The following is a 15,517-nucleotide window of genomic DNA, read 5'->3' on the forward strand; positions in this document are numbered from 1 at the left end:
CCCCTGTCCTCGCCATCCCGCAGCAACCTGGAGGAGAGAGAGCGCAACTACATCACTGCCCCTGCCTCCTCCTCACAGCGTTGGTCGCGATCCATCCCCTCTCCTCCTCCTGTACCATAACAGATGGTGGGAACAACATTGCATCCACCGGGTACCACAACAATAGACCGCAGCATCCAGTCCAGACAGCGCTGGCCTCGCACCATCATGCTCCTTGTGCAGGACTGCGTGAGGCTCTGAGTGCCGTCGTGATTCATTTCACGCGGTACCAGCACCACCACCACGGCCACGGAGGAAGCTTCTTGCGACTGTTTGGGCTCTCCATCGAGCGGGGAAGATGGCCGCTATGAAAATATTAACAGGCACGGGGCTCTTCTTGGCGTTTTGCGCGCTCGGGCTGCTCGCCATGGCGATCTGCACCGACTACTGGTACGAGACCGACGCGCGGAGGCATCGGGAGAGGTGTAAAAACTATGCCAACAAGCGAAACGACCCGGGCTACATCTACATTTCCAACCACAACCTCCCCCTCCAGATGCCTCCTAAGAGCCTGGAGAGGAAAGGTAACGGCCCAGATGCTGGAGCGCTCATCAGGGGGAAGCGGCACTTCCTGGCCGCAGCGTCTGCCATGGAGTCTCACTGCAGCCGGCAGTTTAACTCCACCATCTCCGGGCTGTGGAGGAAGTGTCACCGGGAGGGCTTCGACCTGGAGACCGAGGACCTTATTCATAAAGGTAAACAGAGGGAAGGCTGGCTTTTCCTGTATGCACCAGGCCGTGATGCTCAGCGATGAGCTCACACCTCAACACAGGACGAGGCCCTCACTCTTCACTCTGCTCTCACGTTAACGTGTGTCTGCCTCTCTCGTGTCATGTTATTACATGACATAAACCTGCTTCATTTGTCTTTTTTTTATTTTTTTTAATGGATTTTCAGAGGCTTATGCCTCTTTTTTTCTGCTCTGTGAATGTCGCTGTCCATTGTGCTGAGTGAACCTCCTCCTGTCTGGGCTCACGATCGGGCTCCTCAACCTGTTTTGCATCTCTGAGAGACAAAACATCTTGTAAAGGTTAATGTCATTAAAACAGTGATTCCACAGCGCAGGAGAAGCTGGATCAGGCTGTGCAGCCTCACCACTGAGCAACAATGAGAAGCCATATTTCAGGCCTCATTCATTTATTAATTACCCGGTCCAGAACAGTGGTCCTAAGACTGATCAGACACACACACACACACACACACACACACACAGGGGGACACCCCTAGTTCTTGGGATTGTAGCTGTCAGCGCTTAAGTAGATGAGCTTTCATAGATCAGTCAACCAGACAAATGGCCAACGTGACACTTCTACTGACAGTTTTCTCTTCAAACCACTGATGGAAAACTGTCAACAACACCTCATTTCAAAATCCATCTTTGCATGCACCTGTATCTGGTATCTAGGCATGTATAGAACGTCTACGATCATGAATAATGCAGTTCTTCTTGTTAAGTTTATCACTGGAATCTACGAATTGGCAAATCAAGTGACAGTAGAAAAAAAAATAGTTCAAAGGAATAACACAAGATCCAGAGCTCTGGATTAAAATCATCCAGAGTTTACGTTTCCGTTCTGCTTTTAATGTGTATAAAATGTATTTATGTTCGACACGGCTGCGCAATACAGCCTTAAAATAATATCAAAATACACTACTCAAGATTAGTGAGGGATACGGGTGTATGCATGCATGTGCATGGATATGCAATAAAAGTCCAAATGAAGTGTGTCACATTATTTTCAGGGACTGACATATATTCATACAATCTAAAAATTGAGATGTAAGAATAATCAGGTGATACGCTAAAATATCCCTAACTTCTTTTGAGTTAGGCTATATCACAATTAGGGATGCAAATCATCATCAGCTTATTTAACTGATAGTCGTCTGCCTGAACAATTGATTATCATTAGACGATCAATGATTATATGAAATATGATCTGAGAACATGATCTGTGTTCGATGCAAAACCAGAGCTACCGGGCTACGTCAGGAGTTAAAAGAACAGATAAAGTGAAGGCCCAACCGCCTGAACGATCAACCTCTATATCTCAAACTAATATCACAACTGACCTGACAAAGTCCAACCTAGTTTGTATAGAATGTCTTTTTGTTTTGTTTTTTTATGACAAATTGCTTGAATTGCGGTATTTTAGCCCATCTCTGATTGTCGATTGATACATCATGAATCAGTTAAAGTCCTAACAGCAATTGATCGTTTAATCATCAATCATCAATCATTAACATCCCTAATCACCATACACAATATGTATCTCAAAATCTTGAAATCTCCTCTTAAACACTTCATAAATGCTTCAACAAAATTGAATATCACAATATTTAGACCGAATAACTCGATGTTGATATTGTGACAGTATTGTAGCGATGACTATGGATACTTTACAGAATATGAACACAATGAGATTTCTAATAAATAATCAACAGTAATGTGGATATAATATAATATGATATTATATAATATAAGTATTAATACAAGAAAAACAGTTTGGTAAGTTGAGAAAATAGCACTAGTTTACTGTAACGCAGCCTTTAAAATCAGGAACAGTCGATGCCAGATGCCATTTTACGATACAAAATTTTGAAATCTAAGACGACGCATAGTCTCATATCACGATAATGATATTAGATCGATTTTATTTTTGTTTTAATTTTGAGGGCTGTTATCTTTCTGTGTGTTCCTCAGTCAGGTGCTGATTTAGTCATGTGGTCGTTTTGATGCTTTACTCGGTGCTGTTATTTAACTCGATTGCATGAAATCTAAAACATATTTTTAAAGTCTTATACACGCTATATCAGCATGAAAAAACTATATGAAGGTAACATTTCTCTTGGTGCAACTGTGTGCATGATATTTGCACACCTTGTGGTGTAGATGTTGATTAACTACTAAAAAAGACTTGTGGTCACATGACTTCAGTATCTTGAACTGCTATGAAACATGTTTGCTACTGTTAGCTCCAGCGCCTCTGGGTTCTTCAGCAGTCTGAGTTCTGCCAGAATAAAGGGGCAAATTAGAATTTGGTTCAAATCAGTATAATGGAATTCATACATGATCAATTTTAGCAGCGGCAGAAGTAAATACTGGGAGTGAACGGATGATATTCACCAATTTACGTGGCTTTGTCTGATGAGTGAGATCATATTTATTCCCTTGATAAGTGCTCTGATGCTTAGAGTTGATATTAGTGTTGATATCAGAGCAATTTCATATCATATATTAATCCCATTCTTAGAGATTAATCGATAATCTATCGCTTGGTTAAAAGAACCAGGACTGATAAATATGGTGTTGATATTTAAGACAAAGTGGGGGTAAAAAGGCTTAATACAGCTGTTTCACTTATATAGTTATAGATTAGATATATTTACACATGACATAAACTGGACTAATCTCATAGAAACACAACAACTGTGATGATGCCCATCAGTTTGAAAGCAAGTTATAACACCTACGGAAGGGCAGATGTCATTTGGGCGGAACTGCTTTGTTTAAATTACATTAGTGTACTTAATGAAACTGGATTTAATTTCCCCTAATTGTGATCTTTGATGGTGCACAGGTACAAAAGTGTTTGATGTTTGTCTAATTATGAGTACAGACACATCTCTGCTGGTGATTAGGGCTGCAGCGAAGGATTAATGTCATCGTTAATTAAGCCACCGGCCGTTTTCTTGATTAATTGATAAGTTGTTTGGTCTATAAAATGTCATAATATGGTGAAATGTATTTGTGTTTAGTGTTTCCAAAAGCTTCAAGATGACGTCCGTTTAATGTCTTGCTTCTTTCCAATTAAGTCCTCAAACACCACCAAATTAACAAGAATTATAAAGTTATCCCACCCCGATAGGAAGAACAAAGCTAGCAGGGTCAGGCAGGTGTCATTTAAAGCACAGTCCTGAGGATTACTCACATTGAGTAATATCACCTGTGTGGAAGCACCATAAGCGTACAGGGAATAAGTCATTTTGGCAGGTATCCAACACTTTACCTGTAATAGAAGCAAATTAAAAAAGACATTTTCTGATGAATTTCGACTGAACCCAAGATGTGAAGTTATGCTTCTCTCTGCCTGACACGTGAGGCTGAACTCATATAAAAGCACTGATGCTCTTTAGATGTGGCACACTGACGTCCTGTAAACAGTAAATGGTGTTACAGATAGTTTCTATTTCACACATCAATGCAAAGTGTGGTAAAAGCTTTAGAAGGATCACAAACACGATGGCTTTTCTACAACACATCGGTCCGTACGGAAAACATTAAATATCTGGACGTAAACGCAGCGCTGATGTATAAACCTGTTCCCTCAGTCTTAGCCTTGGGTGCCTCAACAAAGAGCATTCAGATCAAAGCCTGTAGAAGATCACAAACCTGACTGTCAGAGGGAAAGAGTCTAAAAATCAAAGATTAACTTAGTTTGACAAAAGCTTTGACAAAAGTAGGCTAATGGGAATTTTTTTTATTATGTATCATCAAACCACTGAACGCCCATTACAGAAAGAAATACATGTCAGCTTTGGTTCTAGATGTTTTGGCGAAGTACAGTAGAAACATCACTTTTCTTTGCTAAAATGTGAAATGAAACTTAAAGCAGCACCGTGTAACTCTTTCACCTGAAACAACAGCTTCAGAGTCATGTTGAGGGTACAGTGCCTTGTAATAATGATTGTTTCTGCACTATGTTACTTCAGTGAGAGGGAAGGATCACAGTGTACATACATACATACATAAGTTTTTTTTATCACATAACATTATTGCGACGTAATGAGTTACACCTACATTATGTCTGACAAATTGCTACATAGTGTTGCATTAAAAGGTACAATATTGAACATTCTAGGATTAAAATGTCGGAAAACGACTACACTTTTGTTTTATGCTTTGTTGAGTTGTGTACTTGCGCTATCCCAAATGTTTCCAACATTCAAACCTTCATTCGTTCCAAGAAACCTGTAAGTTGACTCGAAGTAACAATGTTTTTCATTCGGTCGTCTGTTGCTGTGACTTCCTGGAAAACATCAGATGATGCGTCAAAGAGTGAGGAAGAAAGTGAGGAAGAAAGTTTCTGCCTGAGTCACATATATAGATTTTCATTTGCAATGGCAAACCCCAACCCCTCAAAATATAGAGAGCAACTCCTATGATCCCACGCTGCTTACATAATTTTTTGTTTTGATTGAGGGAATCCTTTTTTCAACAGAAATTACGTTCTGTGTGTTGAAGTGATGATTGCTTGGAATTTTAAGTTTTGCATGTCATTGCTTGGGCTGGGTACGGCTAATGGAAATTTGATAGCAATAGCGATACCTTAACTTCGATACCAGTTCTTGAACAATACAATTTTATGAAATCCGTTTTAAGAAAAGATTACATTACACACATGGTGAGCCCGTCTCTGGATGCAACCTTGCATTTTTCCTGCATTCCTTGAGAAAGCCAATCACCACAACTGTTAGATCTATGTTAGTTCATTTCTACATGCTCCAAAGTATCAAGGCAATTCAGTTGGTGCCATAAAAGTATGGACGTTTGATACCCAGCCCTGGTCTTAACATGTGAAATAGGAGCTGGACTACATCCATGTCTGAATGCATGGGACTGTGAAAGCTTGCTTTGAACGCAGCTTATCGCACTGACCATTAAGTCAATGTGAAGAGATTCACTTTAAATGGGAGCAATTAAGGTTCTTTATTAAGCCCGCAGTGGAATAATCCATATTCCATATTGTTTCCTAATCCCCTCTTAATAACAGTGTAGGAGTGGTTGGGAACGCGGGGTTAATAAGGCCATCTCAGTAAAATTAAAACTCTGTGAGACTGTAAAAATAAATATGAGGCTTTCCTACAGTGTGTGTATGTTATTTCCTAATCCCAATGATTCAGAATGAGACTTTGGTAAAATTGTATTCTGTGTCACCTTTCTCTACTTAAAGATGTATTTTTCTGTCTCTTTCATTTTCTTTTTGCCAGGAATAATTCAAAGATGTACCCCAGTCAAGTATCACTACTCTTCGTCCATCCTGCCACGACATTTACCCATCAACATCACAAAGACCATACGACAGGACGAGTGGCATGCACTCCGTAAGTCTCAAAATGTTTGTCTGTGTTTGTGGAACTGGTCAGACGTGTTGTTCCTGGCATCATTTGCTTTAATCTGCATTTATTCTTCAGATTTTTGCTTCATCGATATACAATTGAGTGGCTGTTTGAGCAAAAAAAAAGAGAAAACTATAAACAGAAAATGTTTAAGAAACTCGTGCTCTGACATGTAATACTCGCCAATGTTTAATTTCAAGTCTAATCAGTTACAATTTAAAAATGATATCCTCTGGACAAGCTGTCTTTACATTCAGGGGTTTAGTTGACTCAGTTATGTGTGAAATCCGGCATCCCTCAAGGCACAATTTTGGGCCCGGTCTTATTTTCATTGACAGGTTTCTTCTTGGTCACACTGTTTTCTCCACTGCAGAGATATTTGGTAGATTTTAGAATAAGTAAACAGTTTTTTCTGTCGTGATTGGGCCAGTCTAAAGACATTTTCCTTACAGCTTAACTAGTGAAGCAAATTGATGCCATTATTCTTTGTTTAAAACTTTTTGTAGTTCCTTACTCTATAAATCAGATAATATATTTACCACAGTGCCGACCTATACTGGTTGAGTGTTGATGTCTTAATTGTTTGACGGATGTACCCATCACTGTTCCCAAATATATCACTGACCTTATAAGCCCTTCTCGCCCACATGCAGACTCTTGACCTCGTGTTATCATGTCATCACTATTAGGGAGCTTCTGGCTTTAGACGTGCTTATCTGAGGACATGAGGTCGGACAGATTACTGTCTTCTTTTAAATCTCTCCCCCTTATACTCTTGGATTGGCTTGTATTTCCTATTTGATATCCTGGTTCAGGGAGATAGAGCCACGGAGCTGTTTGACCTTAGATTGCATCAGTAGTGATTTTCAATAAAACGTTTTGAACTCAGTGATGTGCGTCTGCGATGATATGCTCTGCATTGAACATGCTTGCTTTTTGCAGCTTGCCTTATTCAGTTATATGTTCAAACCCCAAGGTTCCCCAACTGAGGGACTTAAGTATTCAAATAACCTTGTGGTTGCAGAGATATACTCATTTTATTATGGATATGCAATTTTCGAGTTTGTATTTTCACCTCGTTAATGTTGTAAATTTAAAATACCCAATAAAATGGGTTTTAATTTCTCCAAATTTACATACAGTAGTGCCCCTTTAAGTTAATTGTTATACAAATCTAGATGGTCTTTTCATAAGTGACCAGCAGGTCATTGCTGACTATCACTGACAGTGATAATTCAAAATAAAATAATCATGCAGATTAAGGTGTAAATTAGGTTATCTGTTAAATTATTGAATCACACTTTTTCTGATTGACAATCCTGAAACTGAAATAATGATATAATCATTTCAAAATACATGTAATGACTTCCTGTTTCATTACCAAGTAAAATATGAAGGCATTATTTACTTTATCTCACAGCATAATGTGATGTCTATATTTGTCCATTCCATTAAGCTTTCAGCGTAATAACCAGTCCAAACAATAGTCTCCAGTTTCACTGTTTGCTTTGTGACATTTCCTCTCTGCTCGCAGATCTAAGAAGAATGACGGCCGGCTTCGTGGGCATGGCCGTGTCCATCATTCTCTTTGGCTGGATCATTGGAGTGCTGGGATGCTGCCAGCAGCATGACCTCATGCAATATGTAGCTGGGCTACTCTTTCTCATGGGAGGTACTGTGAGAGCACATATGACACCATCCACTCACGAACATGCAGACACAATCCGATTTTATTCAATTTCTGTATTCATGTTTTGTCAGCTGAGAGCATCTTTGGGTTAACATGAGATAGTCCAACATTGTCCTGTGGTAGCATGACTCCTGTCCTGCAGTGAGATGCACAGCACATGTAGGAATGTCGTAATGGAACTGGAACAATTTTAAATCGCTGCTTGTCTCTTCTGCTCACACAGGAACATGCTGCATCATCTCCTTGTGCACATGTGTGGCGGGGATCAACTTTGAGTTGTCCCGCTACCCACGCTACATGTACGGCCTCCCTGAGGACATTAGCCATGGCTATGGCTGGTCCATGTTTTGTGCCTGGGGGGGCCTCGGTCTCACATTGCTGGCTGGCTTCCTCTGCACCTTGGCCCCCTCCCTGAGCACGCCAACTCGCACGACGACCCACAAGCCGAGGCAGGAGAATGGAACCGTGTGACAGAGGTGCCGCCAAGCGACCGACCCACCGAACGCACAAACCACACCCTTCCAACCTTGATGTTTAACTCTGAAACAGTTTTTGTCTGATCACCATCTCACACCACCCTCGACATCTCCATCTCCCCTTCAGTGTTCAGTGTGCCTGAGAAGGAGCAAAGCAACGACAAACTTCACACACCTAATCTCGAGAAATCCCCGAGGGACCTCCAGAAGCACCAAACGTAACACCCACAGTAACGTACGTCTGGGCCATGGCTCTCATAGCACAAATAAGACATTTTTTTGGTTCAGATGTTTGACATGCTGACTCTAAAGGTGACTGTTTTCTCTGAAGAGAATTTGTCTTAAAATGGTGCTCTCTTAAATACATACAACAGAGTCCCACACAAAACACACACACACACGCACCAGCCTATGGTTTTCCACACACACTCAATTACTCCAAATGATTCATGGGAGAAATCCTCCAAAAGGATCAAACACACAGACATCAAACCAGAGCATCATGTCAGCATTCCTCTTTCAGTTGAGTGATGTGTGCTGTGTTATCGTTCGTAATGAAAAAAAAAAAAAGAAATCTGGCGTTGACTGCCCATCGCTTATTTGTAGTGTAGCACACTAACTGATATCAAACATGAGCCCCGGGAGTAACGTCTGCAGCCTCTGCAGAGCACAAAATGCATCTAGCAAGCGCGGTCAGTGCGGTAAAAACACACGGAAGTCGATTTGCATTGAAAAGCAAATTGTTTCTTCTTTAAAGATTCTATATGTAAAAATGCATCTCTGTCTAGATCAAGATCATCATTTGTGTAAAGTAGATTTTGAATAAGAATGTTTGTTTTCTGTTTGTTAAGAGGTAATGATGGCTGACAGGGTGGAGAGGATAAAGAGTTAGAGGATGGTGCTCGCAGCACGAATCCATAATTGGATTCAGCAACATTAAGGTATTTTGTTGTACCAAACTGACAAACCCGACCTGCCTGTTTACTGAAAGCTGAGTCATAACCTGACCAAAGCAAAAAACACAAAGCCAAACTGTGAAGGAGGTATTAAAACGCTCCATTGTTTACCCTCAATATCGGTCAGCATTTTTTTGTGTAACATGAGCAACTTAAGCAATTTTAGAAGAAAAAAAAAATGCAACTTCAGTGATCCCACTAAACACGAAAAAGCACAAGCTGCGTCCCAGAGCCTCACCTAGTACAACAATATAGTGACATCCACATTGTTAGAGGGCAATCATGTCCGAGATGAAATCTGGCTCAGTTACAGCTGAAAAATCAATGAAACAAGCACAATATGAAAGGAAATGTATGTAATAGAAATCATTGTCCCACAATGCGATGCACAATGGAAAAAGGAGCTCCTCCTTAGATTTGTATTGAACAGATGTGGACGTGGTGTCATGGAAAACATAACAGAAACAAAAATGAAAAAAAACAAAAAAACAAAAGTAAAGATGAAGTAATAAATCCATAAAACATGATTCAAAATTCACAGTTCTGACTGATCGTAAGATAGAACACATATTGATTGTGTACTGACTTACGAATCGGTGAATTGTATGTTTTGTAGTGTGCAATAGGAACATGGGAATCATTACATTTGTCTCCCACTATTGTGATTCAATTGTTGGATTAAAAAAATGCCTCCAAACCTGGTTGTGGAAAAAAGCACAAAATAGTCATTTAGAAAGACTCTTGACTTCAGTGATGTACGTTAGAAGCTGTATTCCAAAAACACACTGTGTACTCATTTTGTTTTTTGATCACAGTATGCTTGCATATGGGAGATTACAAAATGATGTATACTTAAAGGTACAGTGTGTAGGATTTAGTGGTAGTGGCGGTGATCCCTTATCTCAGCCTTCCCTATGATGGCTGCTTAAAAGAGCCAGTGTTTGGTTTGTCCGTTGTGGGCTACTGTAGAAACACGGTGGTGCAACAGCACCAGGCTTTGAAGTTAACATCCGTAGTTGCCAAACAGTGCAATTACAGCAAGACTGTTTCCCATAAGCTTAAATTGTGAGAGAAGCAGCGGTTAAATTATGTTTATTGAAGCGCCATAACCCGCAAAATGCTTGTTTCACTGTAATAATTTGAGCCATATGGTCCAATACAATAAAGAGAGTCTCCGAGAGCCCCAGGATTAAATGATTTAATCTCCATTGAAGTTAACCGGGGGCTAAACACATAGTTCAGCTGGTCGAGATTTTTTGGCTTTATGCGTCAGAGAGCAGCTTTCTGTTGAATGAACCGGGCTCCGCCTCCAAAGCTGTATCCAGGTATCACTATACGTCCATGAAGAGGTCCCACTCCCTCTGTAAATATCAAAAGGCTCATTCTAAGCTAATGAAATCACAATGATTCTTAGGTTCGAGATGATAATTATGAATATTATACTCCCCTGGATCCTAAATCCTGCACACTGGACCTTTAAAATCACAAGTATTCTTACTAAATTGGCTTGTAAGTGTTGTGTTCAGGGACACTATTGACTAACAATGTCTAGTATTGGACTGGGCCATGTGAAACAGGGTTTAGCAGGCAGGACTTTGTTGAGTGGAAAAGAAGAAGCGACTCTCTTGTGGATGATAATAACACAGCAGCCAGTTTTCTGTCACGCAGAATCACCCCCCCCCCCCCGAGGAATCATTAGAGCTGATTTTGAAGTCTTCAAGCGTACTTCAACTCCATGATCGAGAATATTACAGCCATGTGTGATGAAGTTTTTATAAATGTTGATTGCTGGAGATGAGTCATGAGATATTCTATCAGCTATGTCAAATAACTTTCTTAGAAAAAAAACAAACAACGGTGTTATAATGTGTATTGACGACACTGTGCGTGATGTTCAGTCCTTTCACCATCACCATTAACCTCCTCACGAGGCTACCACTTTTCAGAAGTCGAGGATATTAACTGAGGCATGATTGAAAAAACTGTATCTTCAGTGTCTTGTTGAATCTTTGCACTTTGCTGGGTCTCATAAAAAGTCTGTGAACCTGAAGTCTGAGCAGGTGGAGTTATACATAATATGTTTGTAAGGCCACATACAGGAGCAAAAGATGACCAGAGCATGTAATAAGCACCCTGTTGTGTCTTACAAAGAGTTTGGGTTTTATACCATGTTGTGTGTTTAGGGTCAGTTGGTCTAGGCTCTTATTGTGAAAATATTTATGCCAGAAACACGGACGTACCATAAATATAAAACCATTTATATCTATGGTCACTGCACTGACGGTTGAGTCAGTGTATTCTCTGATGTCCTGCGACTCACAGAATGCTGTTTGGTGTTTTGGTTTTATAAAAGTTTTAAGTTCACGCCCAAACTACACAGTAATATGAGTATTACTGTCAGCGGTAACCTGTAATGTATAAGTACATGACGCAAGTATAGTATGTGTTAGGACTGAAGCACAATTGCACACAAATCTTACAAGTATTTTGTGTATTATAGGTGGTAAAATCTGACTTTTCCAATACTAGTGTTCCACCACTGCACATGTGCAGGACTTTGTCAAAAAAATAAGTATTACAAGAAAAAAAAAAAATTAAAAGCATAAACATGTTTACACCCCCATAGCTTAAATTGCAAATTTCAACAACACATTTTTTAAATTGACAGTTCACCCCAAAATCAAAAATACAGATTCTTCCTCCTTCCTTTTTTCATCTCGATTATTTTGGTGTTGGTTTCAGAGTTTTGTAGATATTGGCTCTAGAAATGTCTGCCTTCTCTTGAATGTAATGGAACTAGATGGCACCTAACTTGTGGTGCATGTTTGAAAAACTCAACGGCAATGTCTCTTTTGAGAAACCATGTTCCAGTCAGTCCAGATGATTCAGAGACCCTGTCAGCAGTTTCATGTAGAGAATGAATGCATCCCCTCTCAAAAGGAAGCTTGCAAATGTGCGAGCACATTTCTGCTTTGGCAATATTGTTCATATAATTTCCATGTCAATAAAGCACCTTTGAATTGAATTGAACTGAATACAAATAATGGCTATGCAATGACAGGCAACCACTCACCCGTTTGGAATATTTTTCTGGAAATGTAATCATAAATTCACAGGTTTAATGCTGATCAGTGTGTGGTTTGTCCACGTGTTGTTGCCGTAGCTAGGTAGAGGCTAACTAACTTAGCCAGCTAACGTCACAACGTAGTCAAACGTGATGACATTAATATTTACATTAAGCACAGCATGTGCATCTGCGTAAATGTCAGATGTACACTTCCTTTTGTGCGGTAATTAAGAAAACACAAAATAGTTTACACCAAGGTCCGTGGATTACCTTCAGTAATGGAGTGCCATCTAGTTCCATCATATTTGAGAGACGGCAGACATCTTGTCAGCTGATATCTCCCAAACTCACCAACTCACATCACAACTAAATGGATAAAAACCTCTACAGGTCAAAGGAAGAATATGTTTTTTGATTTCAGGGTGAACTATCCTTTTAAAAAAACTAAGATTTTGTCATTGATTGGATTGATATTCAATATAGAAGAACAGTAGCACACAGTAGCAAGATTTACAAAACATTACGAATAATGTACTCTAGAGAACGAAAGAGGTCAGCACAGTGTAACAACACATTTGAAATTGATGTAAAATCCCTCTCAAAGTGACAACTTCCTGTGCTTCACGAGGAACTTAGAAATGTTCTCTGTGCAAATGAGAGATGCCCTGTGAAAATGCCGCCATTTGGAGCGGCACTCGTTTCAGTAGCACAGCTATTATTTTCTACAAGTCATTTATACTGGTTCAAATCCACTGCAGATGTTAAGTGGGGACTTAAAAAGACATTACAGTCTTGCATGATATCATTACAGTTAGTTTCTTTCAATATATTAAAACTTGTGTCCATTTTTAATCAATTTATTTTAATGAAATAAAAATATGTAATTACTAATGTGTTGCTTGGTGACTTTAAGTGTGTGTGTAGTTTTCCCCATTAATGTCACTTTTTTGACATGTGACCAAATCCTTATCCTGCTGACGAGGCAGGATTGTGTTTTTGTGAAGTTGTATCTTTTTGTTCATGTGGCGTCAAAACTGAAAACAGATTTCAAGCCTGGATGAGAGATAAATGTCACTGAGAGGTGAGACACGATCACAGCAGCCTCCTCCAAACAGGCACGGAGGCGAGGCTTGGCCTTTTGTCACTTAGGACATGGTGCCATCTAGAGGGAGGTCTTGATGTTTTTGTGCCTTTTTAAAGGGCCCATAATGTGAAAGTGGATGAAAAAAAGACATTTACAAACGTTTTTTGCATTCATCATGTAAGACAGAATATTAAATAAATGACAAATTATGATACATAATGTTAAAACTAAATCTAGTAAAACTAAATAGTTGTAATATAGGCTGTGCAAGATTTTCTCCCTTTTCCATATCTGGTTTGTGTTTTATTCTAAAGAGAACATTTTTATCCAGTAAAATAATAAAAATACAAAAAACAAAACAACAATCCCATGGCTTTATGCATAAAACTACTTCTCAATCTGCTGCTAGGGGATCCAAATTACAAACATACAGATTTAAACTACAGCACAATGACACATAAACACATAGCTGTCTGTTTCCTAACTAAACTATAACAGTACAAATGGATCAAGTGTACAACTTAAAGGTGCACAATGCAGTTTTGTGGAAGAAACTTGAGGAGAAAGGAATGAGAGAGGAGGAGAGTGAGCGAAAACCTGAAGAAATCATCAGTCATGATTGTCTTTTTTGATTCAATGAAACCATCAGACAGAATTGACTGTTTTAATTGGTTTATACTTGCATGACACTTCTAAGTAGCCACCTTCCTGGATTTAAACAGGCTTCATTATCTAATTTTGAGGGTGGCTTGTTTATAATGGATATAAATCAACTGGATATCTATGAGTTTGTATTATTATCTGATTAAAACTGTAAATATCTCTTATAAAATGTCTTATTCCAAAACTACACAGTGCCCGTTTAACTTCAAACTTCCTTGTAAGGTTATTAGATAATGATGATGATCATTTAAAGTTATGATATACAGCACATAGCTATTGCCACAACTAAGGATTAATGTCATGAATGTATATTGATATTCAGTTTACTATCATGTGTGGCAAAGAAATGCTTCAAATCCTCACATTAAAGAAGCTGGAGTCTGCAAATGTTTTGTTTGAAAAAAAAGATCAATCTATTACTAAAAATGCTGCAACTTTATTTTCCTGCTAATCTTTGCAGACATGCAGACATGCAGTCATGTAGCTTCACTGCAAGGTTGGGTCGACAGTGGGTCGGATAATAACAATAATCAGCTGACGACTGTTATAAAACACTGGATATCCTTTTAAATGTGATCTATATGTTACATCTTAACCTTGTACAGTTTGGTCTGATTAAATGTTCACCACTGCTGCCCAGAGCCTGGAGCAGAGGCGAGCGGTTCCAGAGTCTACTTCTTGCCACGGTAATGGGCACCGACCACCATGTAGCTGTCAGGGGAGATGTTCAAACTGGGAGCCTTCGCTTTGTCCCGACAGACCCTGACCTCAGATCTGCCATACGGTCCTCCTCCTCCTCCTCCTCCTCCTCTGCAGGGGTCGTGTTTCTGCAGGTAACTGATGAAGGTCTCCCAGCCTCCGCCTACGCGTACCATCACGTGACGCTCATTCAGCATCTGCAGAGGGGACACCAGACAGTACAGTCACAGAGGGAATCATGGGAAATAAAGAGTGCATATATTTTCTGGCTGATGTATTGCCCGGATGTTTTTGAATTCTCCATTGTATGCAAAAAGCACACGCGCACCAAAATCTAATATTTACAACTTGCTCATGCTTATGTAGCTCGAGCTATGAAAGGCAAATGATCTCTCTCGGAAGGCTTTGTCAAAATCTCATTAAAGCAAATGAAACAACACCTCGTGGCACCAGCTGAGCACACACACACGCGACTAATCCACTCATAAACATGCATACACACACACACACACACACACACACACACACACACACATGCAGTGACGCATAAAGGCACACCCACACAGATCTGCACCACAAACCGCCTATTAGACACTTGTTTTAAATGAAAAGACGACTGTATTGCCAGTCTATGTGTCAGCGGTGAATGCAGAGAGGTCAGTTGTATCTGAATCAACACACAGACTCACAGACAGCCGTCCATACAGCTGAAAAACCAACGGC

At 39.8% G+C, this 15,517-nt stretch overlaps 2 protein-coding genes across 2 annotated transcripts in view; one reads left to right on the top strand and one right to left on the bottom strand.

Annotated features, from left to right (window-relative positions):
• Positions 1–13,239, top strand: tmem276b (transmembrane protein 276b). The gene is made up of 4 exons (XM_030414394.1): positions 1–734; positions 6,031–6,144; positions 7,694–7,831; positions 8,073–13,239. The coding sequence occupies exons 1-4, from the start codon at positions 338–340 to the stop codon at positions 8,318–8,320; spliced, it is 897 nt and encodes a 298-aa protein (XP_030270254.1). The 5' UTR covers positions 1–337; the 3' UTR covers positions 8,321–13,239.
• The window catches only part of gas2b (growth arrest-specific 2b), a 24,714-nt gene continuing 21,968 nt past the window's right edge, over positions 12,772–15,517 (bottom strand). The window contains exon 8 of the mRNA XM_030414393.1: positions 12,772–14,991. Coding sequence (XP_030270253.1) covers positions 14,767–14,991 — 225 coding nt within the window. The 3' untranslated portion in view covers positions 12,772–14,766. The remainder of the gene's footprint in view (positions 14,992–15,517) is intronic.

Source organism: Sparus aurata, chromosome 4 (genome assembly GCF_900880675.1).
Source record: "Sparus aurata chromosome 4, fSpaAur1.1, whole genome shotgun sequence".
Lineage (NCBI taxonomy): Eukaryota > Metazoa > Chordata > Actinopteri > Spariformes > Sparidae > Sparus > Sparus aurata.